At 34.6% G+C, this 15,493-nt stretch overlaps 1 protein-coding gene across 2 annotated transcripts in view; it reads right to left on the bottom strand.

Annotated features, from left to right (window-relative positions):
- LOC129792093 (uncharacterized) overlaps nt 1-15,493 on the bottom strand; it is a 103,436-nt gene that overhangs the window by 83,137 nt on the left and 4,806 nt on the right. For both annotated transcript variants that reach the window (XM_055830838.1, XM_055830837.1), the window contains exon 2: nt 13,080-13,479. In XM_055830838.1, coding sequence (XP_055686813.1) covers nt 13,080-13,138 — 59 coding nt within the window. In that variant the 5' untranslated portion in view covers nt 13,139-13,479. The remainder of the gene's footprint in view (nt 1-13,079; nt 13,480-15,493) is intronic.

The raw sequence follows: 15,493 nt of genomic DNA on the forward strand, positions 1-15,493 counted from the left end.
TGCCTTTTCCTCTCACATTTTTCGCAAAAGTGTCATTGTTTGTGTATATATTAAACATATCAGAGAAGTCATAATTTTTCGTTTTATATTCTCCTTCGGATTTTCCATGCAGAGCGCAAAGAAAACCTCAGTGTTGAGCTTTGATTGGCAACGCAATTTTACAATTGAGAGTGGGGACGCAGAATGAGGAAAAGGAGGAGAGGTACAACAACAAAAAAGCTCCATAAGATGTAGAATAAAATATTGAATATACAAGAATCAAATGCAAAATGTCAGATCGACCCCGAAGATCCATCGCTCGCGTTCCAATTAACCCATAATTTCAATCTTTCAATTTAAAATATATTCATAGCCTATGACTTTGTGGCTTTTTTTCTCCTTCGTATTCTTCGTTCTTTGCTCCAAGATGTCGAGGTCCCTTCTTTGGAATCATCGTCATGTGACTTTAGAGGTAGACGTGGTAGGTTCCCATCTCCCCGCATAGCACTATTTATGTACAATTCACTACATACATGCCATTTTGCAATATACGATGCGCACACTTCTCCCCATATTGTGTTGGCAATGTATGTCAAATGATATTGCCGCAGCTATGAAGAAAATTCTGAAACAATTTATAAAGGGAATTGTTTTCATTTGTTGCCTATTTAATCCTCACCGCATATCCCAATCCCTCAGGTGCAAACCGCCCCACACTCCCCTAATCAACTAATATCCCATTTGCCCCTAGAAATTGCATTCTGTGAAGATCTCTCGACAAGAACGTAAAAGACGTCTATTTTTCTTCATTGCGTCTCTGCCAACATCAGCTTTTTTTTTTTTCTTCGTCTACCCCACATCCATTTGTCCGGTACTCATCAGCAACCAATTTTACTCCTTTTTCTCTTTTTTTGCACCGCCTTGGCATTTAATTTGAATATAATCAAAGAAGATAAAAAAAAGCTCTATGCAAAGCTCGGCATTGCGTCGTGAATATCTGTGAGACAAACTAGCGATATATACAGCAGCAGGGTGTCATTTATAAACAAAACAGATCTCATTTATCACCCAGGGACGTTCCTGCTAAGGATTAGTAAGGTAGAACCCCGTAATGAAGAGCTGCCAAATGATAAAACAAAGCTAAAAATCTACTATGAAATTCTCAACGATTTTTTAAGTTAATAAAAATAAAATCATTATCATAAGATGCACCCTGTTGAAGAAATACAAATTTGTACCTTGGTGACCGTTTACGCATCTATCCCATCCCTTTATAAAATCAAACAATTAACCATGCGTGGAATATTTTGCGCACGCCAACATATCGGATTTGTCGCTCACTCTTCACTCTTATTTGAAACTAAACTGCCCATCCAATATGGGACAATGGGTGCTTTAGATGGGTGGAAGAGCCTTCCCCCTAACCGTCTGTCTTCAATTCAATCAACAACTCCACCACAGAACGTACACCATCGACAAAGTGATGCGAGTCAATGAAAAGATTGGCACAATGACATCACGAATTGATTGTCTGTGACTGATAAAAAGCTTCCTTCGGCGCAGTAAGAAAATTATTTTTCTCCTCACAACTCTCTGATTAATCTCTTGTCCCTTTTCATTTCAATTTAATTGCCTACAACAGTGTCCACTTAAATGCCATATCAGACCACGGTTTAGTCGTTTGCAAGCATAGATGGGGAACTTCCCTCAAAATTTAACATTTAAAAAGAAAACGAAACAAGCACAATGTTTATGGGAATCATTCCGTCTAATCTCCATGCGATTCGCAACTCTTGTCATAACTCAGGGATTTTCGCAATATATTCCACGTGAAAATTGACCATTTAAAATTCCCAATTAGGGTATACATTGTACCGGAATTTGCTTTTGTAAAAGCCACCGGTTGACATGGCATTTAATTCCATTTACTGATGGTTGGTGTGTCCCTCCCCAACATTTTTTAGACCACAAATGTTGTGCTCATATAATGGTTTTGGCTTGTGCAGCAGCAGCATGGCCACCAAATCCCAACATACACACAGCGAAATTAGATTGAAATTTATCACTTTCAACGCAAAGTACACACGTGGTCAAATCCATTCACCCAAAGAGAAGTTAAAATGGGGATTGAAAAAAAAAGTGTAACAAGAACTTGCGCGCGCGGGTAAGACCAAATGGATGGATTTCGTAACTATATGGCTATTATCGCAACATTTTCAAAACATATAACTTCACAAAATATTGCAGTTGCCATACCTCCAAATGGGCAAAATGGGCGTGAGGCTTTTCCGCGCGCGACATTTATATGAGAAACTTTTCCACATTCATTTCCCATTCTATGCGTACGGTCATTAAGATGGTCTCCCGATCAACGGAAACTCATTAATTCTCACAACGAATCACCCAACAATTAATGTGTGAGAAATGTCTAAATATCTGTCTTTGGATGTTTTTCTTCTTTCTTGCGGAAAACAAAATGGAATGGACAACGTTTTGATCGTACTAATTAACAAGTATGAGATGATCTTTAGACAGATTGATTTAGGAGAAACACCCTCGCCGATTTAGGAGTCAACCAAAAGCAGAAAATCATTAACATGAAGCAATTAAGGAAAACAAATTTAGCATTTAAGTCTTTGACTAGGAAATAACTAAATTTTGTAACGAATTTTGCATTCATTTCAAACACGAAGATCTAGCTGACAAAATTCTTAAATCTGAAAGAGTTTTTTATGCTTAAGAGTTTAAATAAAAACCTCAGACAGTTTTTACAACCAAGGGGTCGATTCTGATAAAAATCTTTTCTTTTATTTTCTAACAACTTAAAAAATGTCGTAAGATTTTGACAGATTAAATAGTTCTATAAAAGAAAAACTAAGAATTTATTGTTCCAAAAAACATTCAGCAGAAAGATCTTTTAAGAGCCCGGGAAAAGCAATTATCCTCCAAAAACATGATTAAAGAAACAAAATAAAATGTCAAATTCTTATAAAATTTTTCTCAGAATACCGAAAATCTTATAACTGACAAATGGTAAGAAAAGAAAAGAAAAGAAAAGATTTATATTAGATTCTAACACAAAATATGAATTTTAAATTCTATCATTTCATCCTAAGCCACCTAACTGCAATGCAAGAACGACAAAAACATCCAGGAAGAAAAATGTCGCGTATCTGCCATGTGTTCCCCATAAAAGATCCCCGAAAAAAATTACTCCCATTGATCATCAATGATTGTTCCTATTCCATCAACTTCTTCCACAAATTACACCAAAAAAAACCTCAAAGTCACAGAGTCTAGAGCTTGAAAAAAATACATAATTTCCATCATATTTCATTTGCACTTTCATTTTTTGTGTGAAATTATATAGTTGCTGCTAACAATAGAAATCTGTTTAATTATAAAACACACACAAACTACACCACAAAAGCCCCACAATTTTGGCAAAAGGAAAAGTGGCAGAAAATTAATGAATGGAATATTAGGGGATATATATTTAAAATGTAATTTTTACTCGCGCTGGTATGTAATGTTATTGATACAAATTATTCATTGACCATAGAAAGGAATTTATATAAAGTAGATTTGAGTTTGTACGATCGACTTGCATGGAAAATGGGTGCACGTTAGCGACTTGTATGACCTCCTATTTGATGAATATCTCATAGGAATTAGTGGTGAAAACCTTGGAAAATTCGATTGAATGTCTGCAAAGATGTAATTTACAGCATAGATTTATTTTATTGATCATGCAAAGAACAATTTCAAATTCCATACGATCGCGATCGCAGAGAAAACTCCGCAATGTAGGCAAGACTTTTATACGAGACTTTTTTCACTTTTCTCTTTACCTGGATTTTGAAAGTGAAACAGTAAAAAAAAAGAAATCCATTTGCAATAATGTAAAAAGAAAATTCATGGAAATTTTCACATTATAGTGCACCCAATGTCTGGTGCAATTTATGCAAATTATTTTGGTACACACACAACATTGTCCTCCAATTGAACGGATGATGGGTGATAAAAATTGCATTCATGACTATTGATTTGCATGTATCAATTTGTTATTCATATTTTATTGTTTGTTTTACTCAACGGACATACGGATTAAATCAATGCTCCTTCACAGAGCTACTGCCATCGCAAAACCTGCAAAATGGGAGTGATTTAGCATCTTCACTGTGTAGGATGGAATCAAATTAATTTGCCTCCTCGCAGCAAACTCATCTTTCTCCGTACTTTTGCCATCGCACAAAATGCAGAGAATGAGTAGAGAAGAAATCCAATGAAAAATTCAACAAAGTAAAAGGATAATGAGAAAATTAGGCAAATACCCTTTTGCCAGACACTTTCCAATCTCTGACATTTATCAGTGTTGAAGACATTGTCCGAGTATGAGGAAAACAAATAGAGAAGTGCAATTTTGCGGAAAATTATGAGATGGCATCACAAATTCAATTTATTCACTTTGTATGCCACATAGGATGCACACAAGCACATCTTTTAGATAAATAGCAAAATGTGAAAAAGTGTCTGGAGGTACAAGACTTTACTTAAGATTCAACAAAGTATTTATGAAAAATCTTCTATCTTAAGGAGGAAATGGACAAATTGCCAAAGAGGATTACTAGAGACAGGATGCTTACAAATGCCATGGGATTAACTAATAAAAAAAATTAATGTCTCAAATAAAATATTGAATTTCTTGAAGGAAAAAAACGATTTCGTTTCTCTTTGTAATTTAAAAGAATTTTGCCGGAAGAATGATCATTCAATTAGGAAGATCATTGTAAGACAAATACTCAAACTTATCTTACACGCACCCACATATTTAATTTAAAAGCCATTGTTTTTGGCATAGCGCGCAGATGAAAACGACAGTGAGAAATGTGCGAATGATAAATTCAATGTGCCAGCAATGTGCTAAATATAGAAATGAATTTATCCATCCACATAGTTTTCCATACCGCATGCTTTTGCCACTATGAGAGCTTAATGAGCCGAAAAACGCAAAACCCAATCGCGACATTTGCACAAGATTTACATTCCAAGGTTTAACCTCCTAAAATTCAAATTTTCTGACTCACAAGCCAGAGCATTAATATAATTAATTCACTAATTTTTATGTTAAACATCTCTTTTCTTTATTTTTGTCTTGAGCACCTCATATATGTATAATATAGCCAACGGGAAGGTCCGTGACGGATTCACTTAGAGCGATCGTCTGCCTTGATGTCATGCAACCAAAATGGATCTCACAATCAATTTTGCCACCCAAAATGTTGTGCACACGCCACGATTTTAACGCATTAATCCTCTCAATTCACCAAGGATTAGCTCAAGATGCTTCTTAATGAGTACAAATGGATTTTTTCATCGTACTGATTGGCAATCAAACAACTTCAAAAACCATTCAATCTGCACGACAGACATTTTTATGCGTGATCACAATAAAAATCCACGAACGCGGGTGGTTCTCTGTGTTTTATTTTTCGTTGGATAAGTCCTAAATATTATTAATTCTCAATATCTACAAAATTAAACCAATTAAACTGTTAGAGAAAATAAATGTAGATTGTAAAATAAAAAAAAAATTCATTGAAGGTTCGTCGCCTAACTTATTGAAGTCTTTCGTTTAAAAAATACAGATAATGGTCTATTTTCTTGAGATAACTATTTGCCCTACATTTCAACGTCAATTTTTCACATTCCTAATTTGATTCTGAAATGTAAATATTTTTATGTAAGCAAGCACTGCATTTCAAACCAAAATTTACGATATTTTTATGTCTTTTCCGCTACAATTGCCACAAAACAATAATATAAAATAAAATTTGTTATTTCTCCACATACGATCTCTTCCTTTTTTTTTGGACGCGATGTGATGGAATGCCATTGTGTATGCAATAAATTTTAAGAGAATAAAAATATTTTCAACAAAACGGTTCTCTTCGCGAAGGGTTTTAACGCGCTCCAAAAAAATCAATTTAGTTCGCGGATTATTGCATTTTAGCCCACCTTCATTGGACACTAAGTAGTTTGTGGAGAATATGTCTGTGTGTAGGGTATATACCCATCATAAATCAGGTGTGTCTGGTGCGTGCCTTTCAGTGTTGAAGGCAACAGGAGGCCCAACAAATTCTGCGATCTCGCGATAGGGCATGGCGATCGCATAAATATTATGGCCTGGAGGAGAGATGACAAAGGAGCTATAAAATTGCATTTTTGCGAATTTATCAATTACTACACTTTTTAGCGCGTTGTCGATTGTGTATGAAGTAGGTGGTGGGACAGAAGGGTAGCGGGGGGCAATGTTTGTGTAGAATATGGCAAAAACATGGTGTGGTAGCCAATTGTGTGTATCTTTGATCGTTTTTTCCATCCACCATGTTTTACACCATCTATTAGTGAGAATGAATTCCCTATAGGCAGATAAATCACGACCATCATATAAGAGGAAAAACTTTTTTTTGTTCCTGTGAGAAGGAAGAGAATTGCTATTTTAGAACTTTTAGAAGCAAACTGGCTATTTATTGGAAATAGGTCCACAACACCGCATAATAAATTCTCTCTCTGCCATTTAAAAGGTTCTTTCCTATTATATAGGAAATGTCAATTTACTCCACAATATTCTAGCTAGAGAGACAATAATGTTGCTCCCAATACGGTGTGATATATTAGAAAATTACACGATATTTTTCTGATGTAGAAGAGTTCTTAGCCCACTTGGCTAAGTAAAAGAACTTGGTGGTTCTGTTAAAATCTCTTAATTACCTTATTAGTTAGAAATCAATGAGCTTAATGGAAAAAAAAAACGTGAAAAATAAGAAGTGAGAGACACGATCGGAATGCACTTTAGGCGGCCCCAAAATCAGTGCGATCAAGATGGGAATCATCGTGTGGTAGATGTTTTGTGGATGAGGAATCACGATTGGTGACGATCCCAATTCAATTGTACATAAAATGCGCGCACAGTATGGCAAAAAGTGAAGATCACACACGAAATTGCATTGAGAGAGGGAGTGTGTTGCAGTATAATCTTGTGGTGGCATTTTATTTATAACCCAAACAATATTTATAAAGCACTCCACTATTATGATGATTGTTACTCAATCGAAATTACCAATTTGTAAGCAATATACGTGACATTTTAGCCAATATATGCACAGAACAGGCAGTTCTCCCGCGCATAGGCCATCTCCAATGGAAAATTTCTCGATGGTGAAGCATACATGTAATATTGGGTTAAAGTGAGAAATTTTTGGTGTCTGTGCGCGTCGCGAAATCTCCACAAAACCATCATCGGGAGAATTTTGTAAAGAAAATGGTGTAATGCAATCAAGAAGCAATAAATACAATTGGATGAAATTCATTTTTGGTCGTCTCGTGCAAGACAATGTCCATAAATATTCGTTACACAATGTCAAGAGGGCGGCTGTAGGATCATTTAAATCCATTTTCGTCTGCATTTCATGTCTCACCCAGGGATGGGTTGCCAATGCTTTCGATTTTTGCCATCACATTGACATTTTTATGGAAATTTTTGCATTTTATTTGCAACATGAAAATTTATTTTAATAAAAAATTAAATAATTATTTTAATTTCCTTTTAGTTTATAATTTTTGCTGAAGAATCTAAAAAAAGAAACTACTCTTATTTTTCTTGAAATTTTGCATATTCTCTCCGTAATTGGGAGCAATAAGAAATTGCATAACAAAGATGGACATTTCTTCGGTCAATGGCAGCACAATAAAACATTTATTCAAATTTTAGAATGAGTAGGCACTCGGAGTTTACAAATCAATCAAGGAAACTCCTTAAATCAATACAGGAATTTATTGTAACTACATTTAAAATGTCAATCAAGGGAAAGAAATCAATTTGATGTACTACACTCACATATGAATGAATCAGATTGGTGGCACATAGAGGATGAGCCTCGAGCTCAAAACAGAAAGAGTTTGTTGGTATACAATTGAAGAGCAATTTCGTGCTTTATAATAAAATGTTGCATTGGAAATTAATCGCATTGTTAAGCAGGTGATTTTTTTTCTCTCAAGAGAGTCTCAATAATTCCACGCCATATCGTTGACATACATATATAATTTTTCCATTAACAATAACTATTATTGATAAAAAAGAAAAATCTATTTAAAATGTTTTTTTTTTTAACAATTATTGCGCGACAAAGGAAATTGACGTGCAGGGAGAGAGAGAAAGATTACAATAAGCACCACAAACATTGCAAAGATATTCAACATAAAAAGGATGCTGGCGCGCAATTGCAGAACAATTGACATCGAAATACCACAAACTGATATATAATATAAATTGTACAAACAATTCAATATCCTCGCGCGCGGTGGGTTTATTAATTCTGTCACGGAGTTGTACATATATTTTTGCAAAATTCAAATAAACCAACTTAACTCTACGCGCGGTGGTAGTCGGTGGATGTTTATCTTATTGTGCGCGCGCGGAAGATTTCACAAGGCAAAGGGGGATGAGCGAGAAAAAATGCAATTAAGTGACGCTTGAAAGGGAGTATTTAAGTAATTCCCCACATCAAGTAATTCCCATCTGATGGGCTAACAAGTTGGGGATTGTTTTGCAAAATTTGCAGTGAGTGGAATTTTAATGTAGTTAATGTGCAAAAATAAATACTCCTCCTGCATGATTGGAAGATAAATTTTCCTATTTATATTAAATCGCATGGAGGACAGGACAATAAACGCTGTAAAGGGGAAAACAATTCTACTACTGCAGACCATGTCACCAATGACCTAGACATTGCTCTATCCTTGCACCGCAAGATTCTCACGGCGATTTATTGTATAGATAACTCTTTCACTATCGCTATGCTATCTTCCCATCATATGGCGAGAGGAAAAATGTCCAATCATTGGACTAAAATCAATTTTGTGCAGAAAATTTTGCAATTTGCAACCACGCATGAGCTATAGAATCAATCAAGAATCACCTTGCAAAAGGGATGCTGGGAGAGTGAGAGAGAAAAGGCAGAAAACTTCTTGAAAGTCACAAAATTAATGCTACTAAAGTGATTTAGACATTTTCATTTGCGCGCATCGTGCCAGTTATTCCCATCACTTGACCACCCAGGGATCTCCAGGGTGATCACTAAAGGCATCTGGGTGCTGAAAGAGCACAGTGTGAGCATCCCCCAATACCATTCCTCTATTTAACACCATTATTTATAGACCACTATTATTCATGGAGATTCTCAATCCTATTTTTTTGCTGTTGTATCCCACCGTGCCAATGCAGCAAATCTTTTGCGCGAATCTTCAGCAGATGGATTGGATCACAAATGGAAGCGCAAATGAATAGATCTCTCAATTGAATATGCAATTTTGCAAGAGAATGATTTTGCAGAAAAAAATTTTACCACCCGTCTCAATAGCATCATTTAAAATGCGAGTAAATGCACGTCGAGGGGCTTTTGCTTATAGAGAATTTATATTCTATGTAATTTTATAAACGATTAAGTAAAAAAAAAAGTAATATATTCTTTAATGATCCTCCATCCCAAAATATTCTGTAAAGATTTCAAAATAATGGGGTTAATTCTGTCTGAAATCTTTTCTTTTCTTCTCTTAAAAAGCATGAGTTGTAAAAATTCTTTTAAAACATTATTATTTTGACAGTTTGGAATTTTCTAAATTCTTGCTGAAAAAAATTTAAAATAATCTTTCAGATTTTCTAAAAGTTTTCTAGAATGGAAAATTTTTATTTTTCTTTTTTGCACGTAAATTGAAGGTTCTTAAACAACTGTTAAAATCTTTAAAAAAAAATTTCAATTTGTAAGAAAAGAAAATGATAACTTAAGAAAATGTCTTAAGTGATCCAAACAAAAAGATCTGCAGACCCCTGATATTCTCAGTAAAAGACCTAGCAAGGTCTTTTGCAAAGAAATCTGCCACACAGATTCACATATGAAACCCACCAACAGCGGTTAAGATGTGAATCATGGTGCAAGAATAGATTAATGATGGTCGGATGTGATCGCACGTGAAAAAAAACATTCAATTGAACCATCTCCAAACAATTTATTCAGTAATGTAGAAGAATTGAGTAGTGAAAAGCAATATTCATGACGTCTCATCAGACCAAATTGATTTCTTCAATTCACAAACATTGTTGTGCTAACCTATGCGCACACACCAAAAAAATATTGCGTCGACCAGGAGGCACCACTGTTTGTTATTATAAAACTATCCAATTGAGAAATAACACCTTTTTTTTTTACCTCACTCACCGCCCATCAAATTAACAACTATGGAGTAGTACGAGGGGGAGAAAAATATACGCCGCTGTGCGTTAATATCGAAATAATGGGAAATTATTTAGAGAAATTTTTCACAGTGTATGCTTCGAACGAAAAAAAAAGAAATCGACAGAGATTAGTTAGTGTAACAATTTCAAAGAATTGATTTTCTTCACGACCTTGCACTCTACCGATGAATACCCACCGCTGTGCTATGTTCAAAATGTTTTTAACAACTTGTTTTGTGTGGTATATTTCCCCCAAAAAAATAAGGTAGTGGCGGGAAATTAAATGCACACACAAATGAAGCATTTCCTCATTCACAAATTAAATGCATGGAATGCATGAATTGCAGGAAAACTTGTTCATTAAATTGAAAGAATTTTTTTCTTTAAGTGTTGCATTGGGGACGAATTGAAAACCCTATACGAGGTATTGCAGACAGGTTGAGTGAACCATGAGAATGGATTCACTTCATTAATTATCCCCAAGAATAAATTTAATTAAAAAAAAAGAAACATTAAATAGTTTTGTTACATTCTTGTTCTACAACTATATAAGATATTTAATTAATTTTCAAATCTTATCAACAATCACATTCACTCTATTATAAAATAAAAGATATGTGTGATGCTCTCTATATGAGAAATCTTGACAATGAAAACCTCATAATTCATCTTGTTTTCATTTAAATGATGCTTGATGCACAATTGAAGCGTGCAGAAGAATTTAATGGCCGCCTCACACATTGGATTTAATTAAAAATGTATTTTCATCGCACAGACATACGGTGATGAAGAAAAAAAAGAAAGAGAGTTTTATGGAAAATAGTTTCTCTTTGTAAAGCACACGCAATTTTTACCAGAGTTTCTGATATTGTTCACTAAGCAGCAAGTAATAAGCCGCAGCAGCTTTGCACAGTACAAGACAGACAGAAAAAACGATGATTTTTGCATTCCAAGATGTCCCAAACTTAATGAAAATACGTACATTAACTAATTTTCTAATTGTTTTCTTTAATAAATTTTAATAAAGAAACTCCTCGCGTGTGTCTAAGACACCTTGTGGTGGCATAAAGTGAGGACGACATAGATAAATTGCAACAATAAGTTATTAAATTAATCCAACGAGACTATCATTCACATTTAACATGGTTATTTTTGCTGTCTCATGGAATTAACATCTCCTCACCGAAACATTTTATGCTTCATGCAAAAAAAATGACGAATGATCTGAATTTTGCGACATGTTTTCTGCCACAACTATGGAACATTTCAATTTGCTTCTTCTCCCCCATTATAATGCAAAGTGCTAACAATCTTCACCATTATTTTCCTATCCTCTCATGTGCAACAAGAACATCTTATCATCTTCTTCCATCTAATATTCCAAATGAAATGTCTCGTCCCTTGGGGATTTACGCCAAAAGAAGATCGCTAAGGTGAAGAATTTGTTTAGCTAAAGAGGTGACTAAACATTGCGCGCGAAGAGGGGAAAACAATCGAATGAGGGTGTTACATGAGTCAAACTAAATTCCTATAATAAGATAAAACCACTGACAAGTTCAACGAATGAAAAGGAAAGGAGAACAAATGGAGATCATGCAAAATTCCCACAAAATTGGAATTTCAGCAGAGTTTTATTTTTTGGTTGTTGAAAATTTGCCAATAGGATTCGTGGCCCGGAGGCATATCAGACGCCGATTTGCCAAAAAAAAACTTTCATCTCTTCTAAACCCTTTCAACGATTTATGACTTAAAAGGTTCTCTTCTACTCGATAAAATTCAATTTTTAATCCGAGACAAATGAGATGTGATTAAAATTCTTGCACATATTGTCTTCGTTTTTTTTTTTTGAATGCACAATCTGTTAAAGTAGAACGTACCTCACTAATAGGCCGAAGCGATCAAATTTTACAATTTAATTTTTCTTTAGCATCAGCTTAAATGATAATAAAATAACGCGAAAGTATCGCAAAATCAGCAATAAAACATCTTGTAAAATTCAACGTCTCATTTCAGCTATATTTGCCACTCTTGATGACTTCTCAGCTACTTGACCTTCTTTCAATGATGGACTCTTTGCATCCCTCCCCATGACATCATAAGGAGAGAGGACAATCTTGTAGTGTTACAATGAGGTGTGAAAATTCCAATGGATTGGGAAGTCCTAAACAAAACAATTTACCAAGAAGTCACCGTGAATTTACACCAACAAACCTCAATTGATCTTTCAAGAGGCAGAATGAGACAATTAACCCACCCACTGCGTATGAGTCAATGACTCATATTGTGTGGAAGAAATAACCCGAGTTGAATGTATTCATAAAAATCATTTTCTCAAGAATCTTCTGATTTTTTTTCTTGTTGTTGCCTTTCGGCCAATGGAGCATTGACACTGCGAATGTTGATTTTGACAAAGAACAACATGTCCAAAGAATCATTCTATATACACAAAAATTGCATTTTAGAAGGATGATCGGAGATAAATCATCCCGAGTCGGCATCTTTGTATTCCAAGGTAGCTCAAACTGCCGTTTTTCAAGTTTCTTTTAATTATTATTTTAAGAACATTCCCATTATTATTATTATGTTATAATAATTATTATTTGAATTATTTTTTCATGCTCTAATATTATAGATTTTTTTAACAAAAAGAATCACAGCTAAAGAAGCCAAAGAAAATAAACAATTCAGCCCCAACAAAAATGTCTTGAACATCTTGTTTTTTGCTGAGAGTGATTCTTTAAGAATTTTTCATGATTACGCCAAAAAAGAGGGATAAAAATAATTTAATAAAAAAGGGTGGACTCACCTTCTTTCCCGTCTCCTTTTGTATGTACCAGTCTTTATCGTGCGATACAGCGACATCATCTTGAAGCAGCCGGAGAAGAGTCTTCCAATCCTTGAGAAATTCCTCCGCAATTTCCACCCAACGCCTTCACTCCCGTAAATGTTTCTTCCCGCAATTTTTACTCAACAGATGATTAAAAAAAATGCACCAGAGAAACTCTTTCTCTCTCTCTCTATTTCTTCCAACACCTTCTTCACTGTAATTTCTCTCCTGATAAAACACACTGCACGATTGCCACTCAATTACTCAAAATTTCCCCCAAATTGTTGCAATCCAGCAATCCAATCAATTCATAGCTAAAGCCACTTCAATGAAGTCATCACATAAAATCATTATCTGCACCACGATTCTATGGAGAAACCTGCGAAAGGACAAAAAGCATATTAGCTGCGTCTTCGTCACATTAAAAGAAGCCATTAAATTATTTCCAAAAAGACTTTTTTCTTTCTTCAAATTTAACTTCTTATATAAAAGCGCTCTCTCTCTCCTTTTTATTGGAGAAATCATCAGGTTGAGACCATCTCTAATTTTGCACAGCACTCAAAGTAATCTCAGTGGAATGCTCTTCTTGAATATGAATTTACGTGCACGATGGCAAATTGTAGGACAACTTGCGAAATTTTCTTTTATTACCTCTCACCAATTTGTCCGAAAAAAAAATTTATATTGGTCATTATGCCCCTTTGACTATTATAATGATGTACTTGGTGCTGCTGACACGCTTCACTACATAGTTACAATGTTTTTTTTTAATTACAACATTGTCCATGCCATACAAAATGCATTCATATTATGAATTTTTAATCCAGGAAATGCACAACTCACAGAGCTTTAGCTTTGGCTAAACTCTCCCTCTTTTACTAAACAGAGTTGAATTCCATTTTGTAGTTTTCTTTCGATAACTTTAAACTATTTTTTTGTTATAAAAAATAAAGAATTATTCTGAGGGATATTTGAGATTCTAATAAAATTTATGAAAATGAAAAAAAAATACATAAAAATGCTTATCTTTTGCACACGCCATCAATCTCAAATCTCATATCTTTTAGAATTATTAACACTCAACTCAACCGGCAACGTAATCAAGGTGCATAAAATGAGAAAATTGCACCTCAAAGAGAACTTTTGTGTCCCTCTTTCACTCCACGTGCAAAATAGTCTAGATTGGTGGTGTTGGTTAATTGCCACACTAAAGGCAACTCCATATAGTCGTGGTTATATAGGGGAAGACGGGGTAATTTGGCCACTTTGGCAAAGTCATTAATGGGAATATTTCAAGTATGGTAAATGCTAGAAAATCCATTTCTCCACAGTTTATACTCCCCATAGAGATAATCAATCGTACCAAGTTTGAGGAAAATCCGATCATTAGATTTTCTTTTATTTGATAAAAATCATTTTTTCACTTTTTCAAGTGCTTTTGACATTTTGAATGTACGTCATTTTCGAAAAATTTTTAACACTTAAAAATTAACTTTTAAGCCATTAAGGATCATTGATCCATCATAAACACGGTAGTGACATCCATTTTCCGATATCGCAAACAGATTTTCCTGTGGAAATGGTTTTATCCGGAAAATTGGAGTGGGGTAATTTGGCCACTTGAGTTTTTCCGGCACATTTTCCGACGCACATTTAAGATATTTATTGTGGTTGTGCCTTTTAATGTTTTCTTACAGATTATAAGCAAAGTAGGATAAAAAATTTTATCTAAAAAAAGAAATTTACGATAATTTGAAAAATGGCCTTTTTTAGACTTTGCCCGTTTATGGTTCAGAAAATGTTAAAGTTTGAGGCTCTGTTAAATATTTTTATCTGGCAAATTACTGGAAATGAATCTTAGATAAATAACCTATCTTCCAAAAAAATAATCGAAAAAATAAAATTTTTTTATTGTTCAAAAATTTTCATGTTTAATAATTTGTGCGCCAAAGTGTCCAAATTACCCGTGCTCGGGGTAATTTGGACACTAAGCTAAGGGTCCAGGAGAATGGAAAATTCACCCATTTCTCATCGAGATAGAGAAAAGTGTTATATGGGGAAGTTGTAGGCCGGAAAATTTCCTACAAAATAGGGCTATTTGGTTTTCTTCATACTACCATACTTGCTTGATATATCCCAAAAACCGCCAAAGTGGCCAAATTACCCCGTCCTCCCCTACACCAATCAATTAATATTCAGCTATTTGATTCGTACTTGAACGACTTGTGGGTGAAATCGCAAGAAGTGTGCAAAATATGCATGCGCCTGTAATTTATGATATTTATATACCTTTATGCCGCGGAGAAACTTAACCAATACCCTGCCTGCACCTCTCTTTGCGCCATCGAGAACGATAATCCAAACTGCATTTCAACGCAAAAGATACAAATGGA

The sequence above is a fragment of the Lutzomyia longipalpis genome, chromosome 3 (assembly GCF_024334085.1).
Source record: "Lutzomyia longipalpis isolate SR_M1_2022 chromosome 3, ASM2433408v1".
NCBI classification, from domain to species: domain Eukaryota; kingdom Metazoa; phylum Arthropoda; class Insecta; order Diptera; family Psychodidae; genus Lutzomyia; species Lutzomyia longipalpis.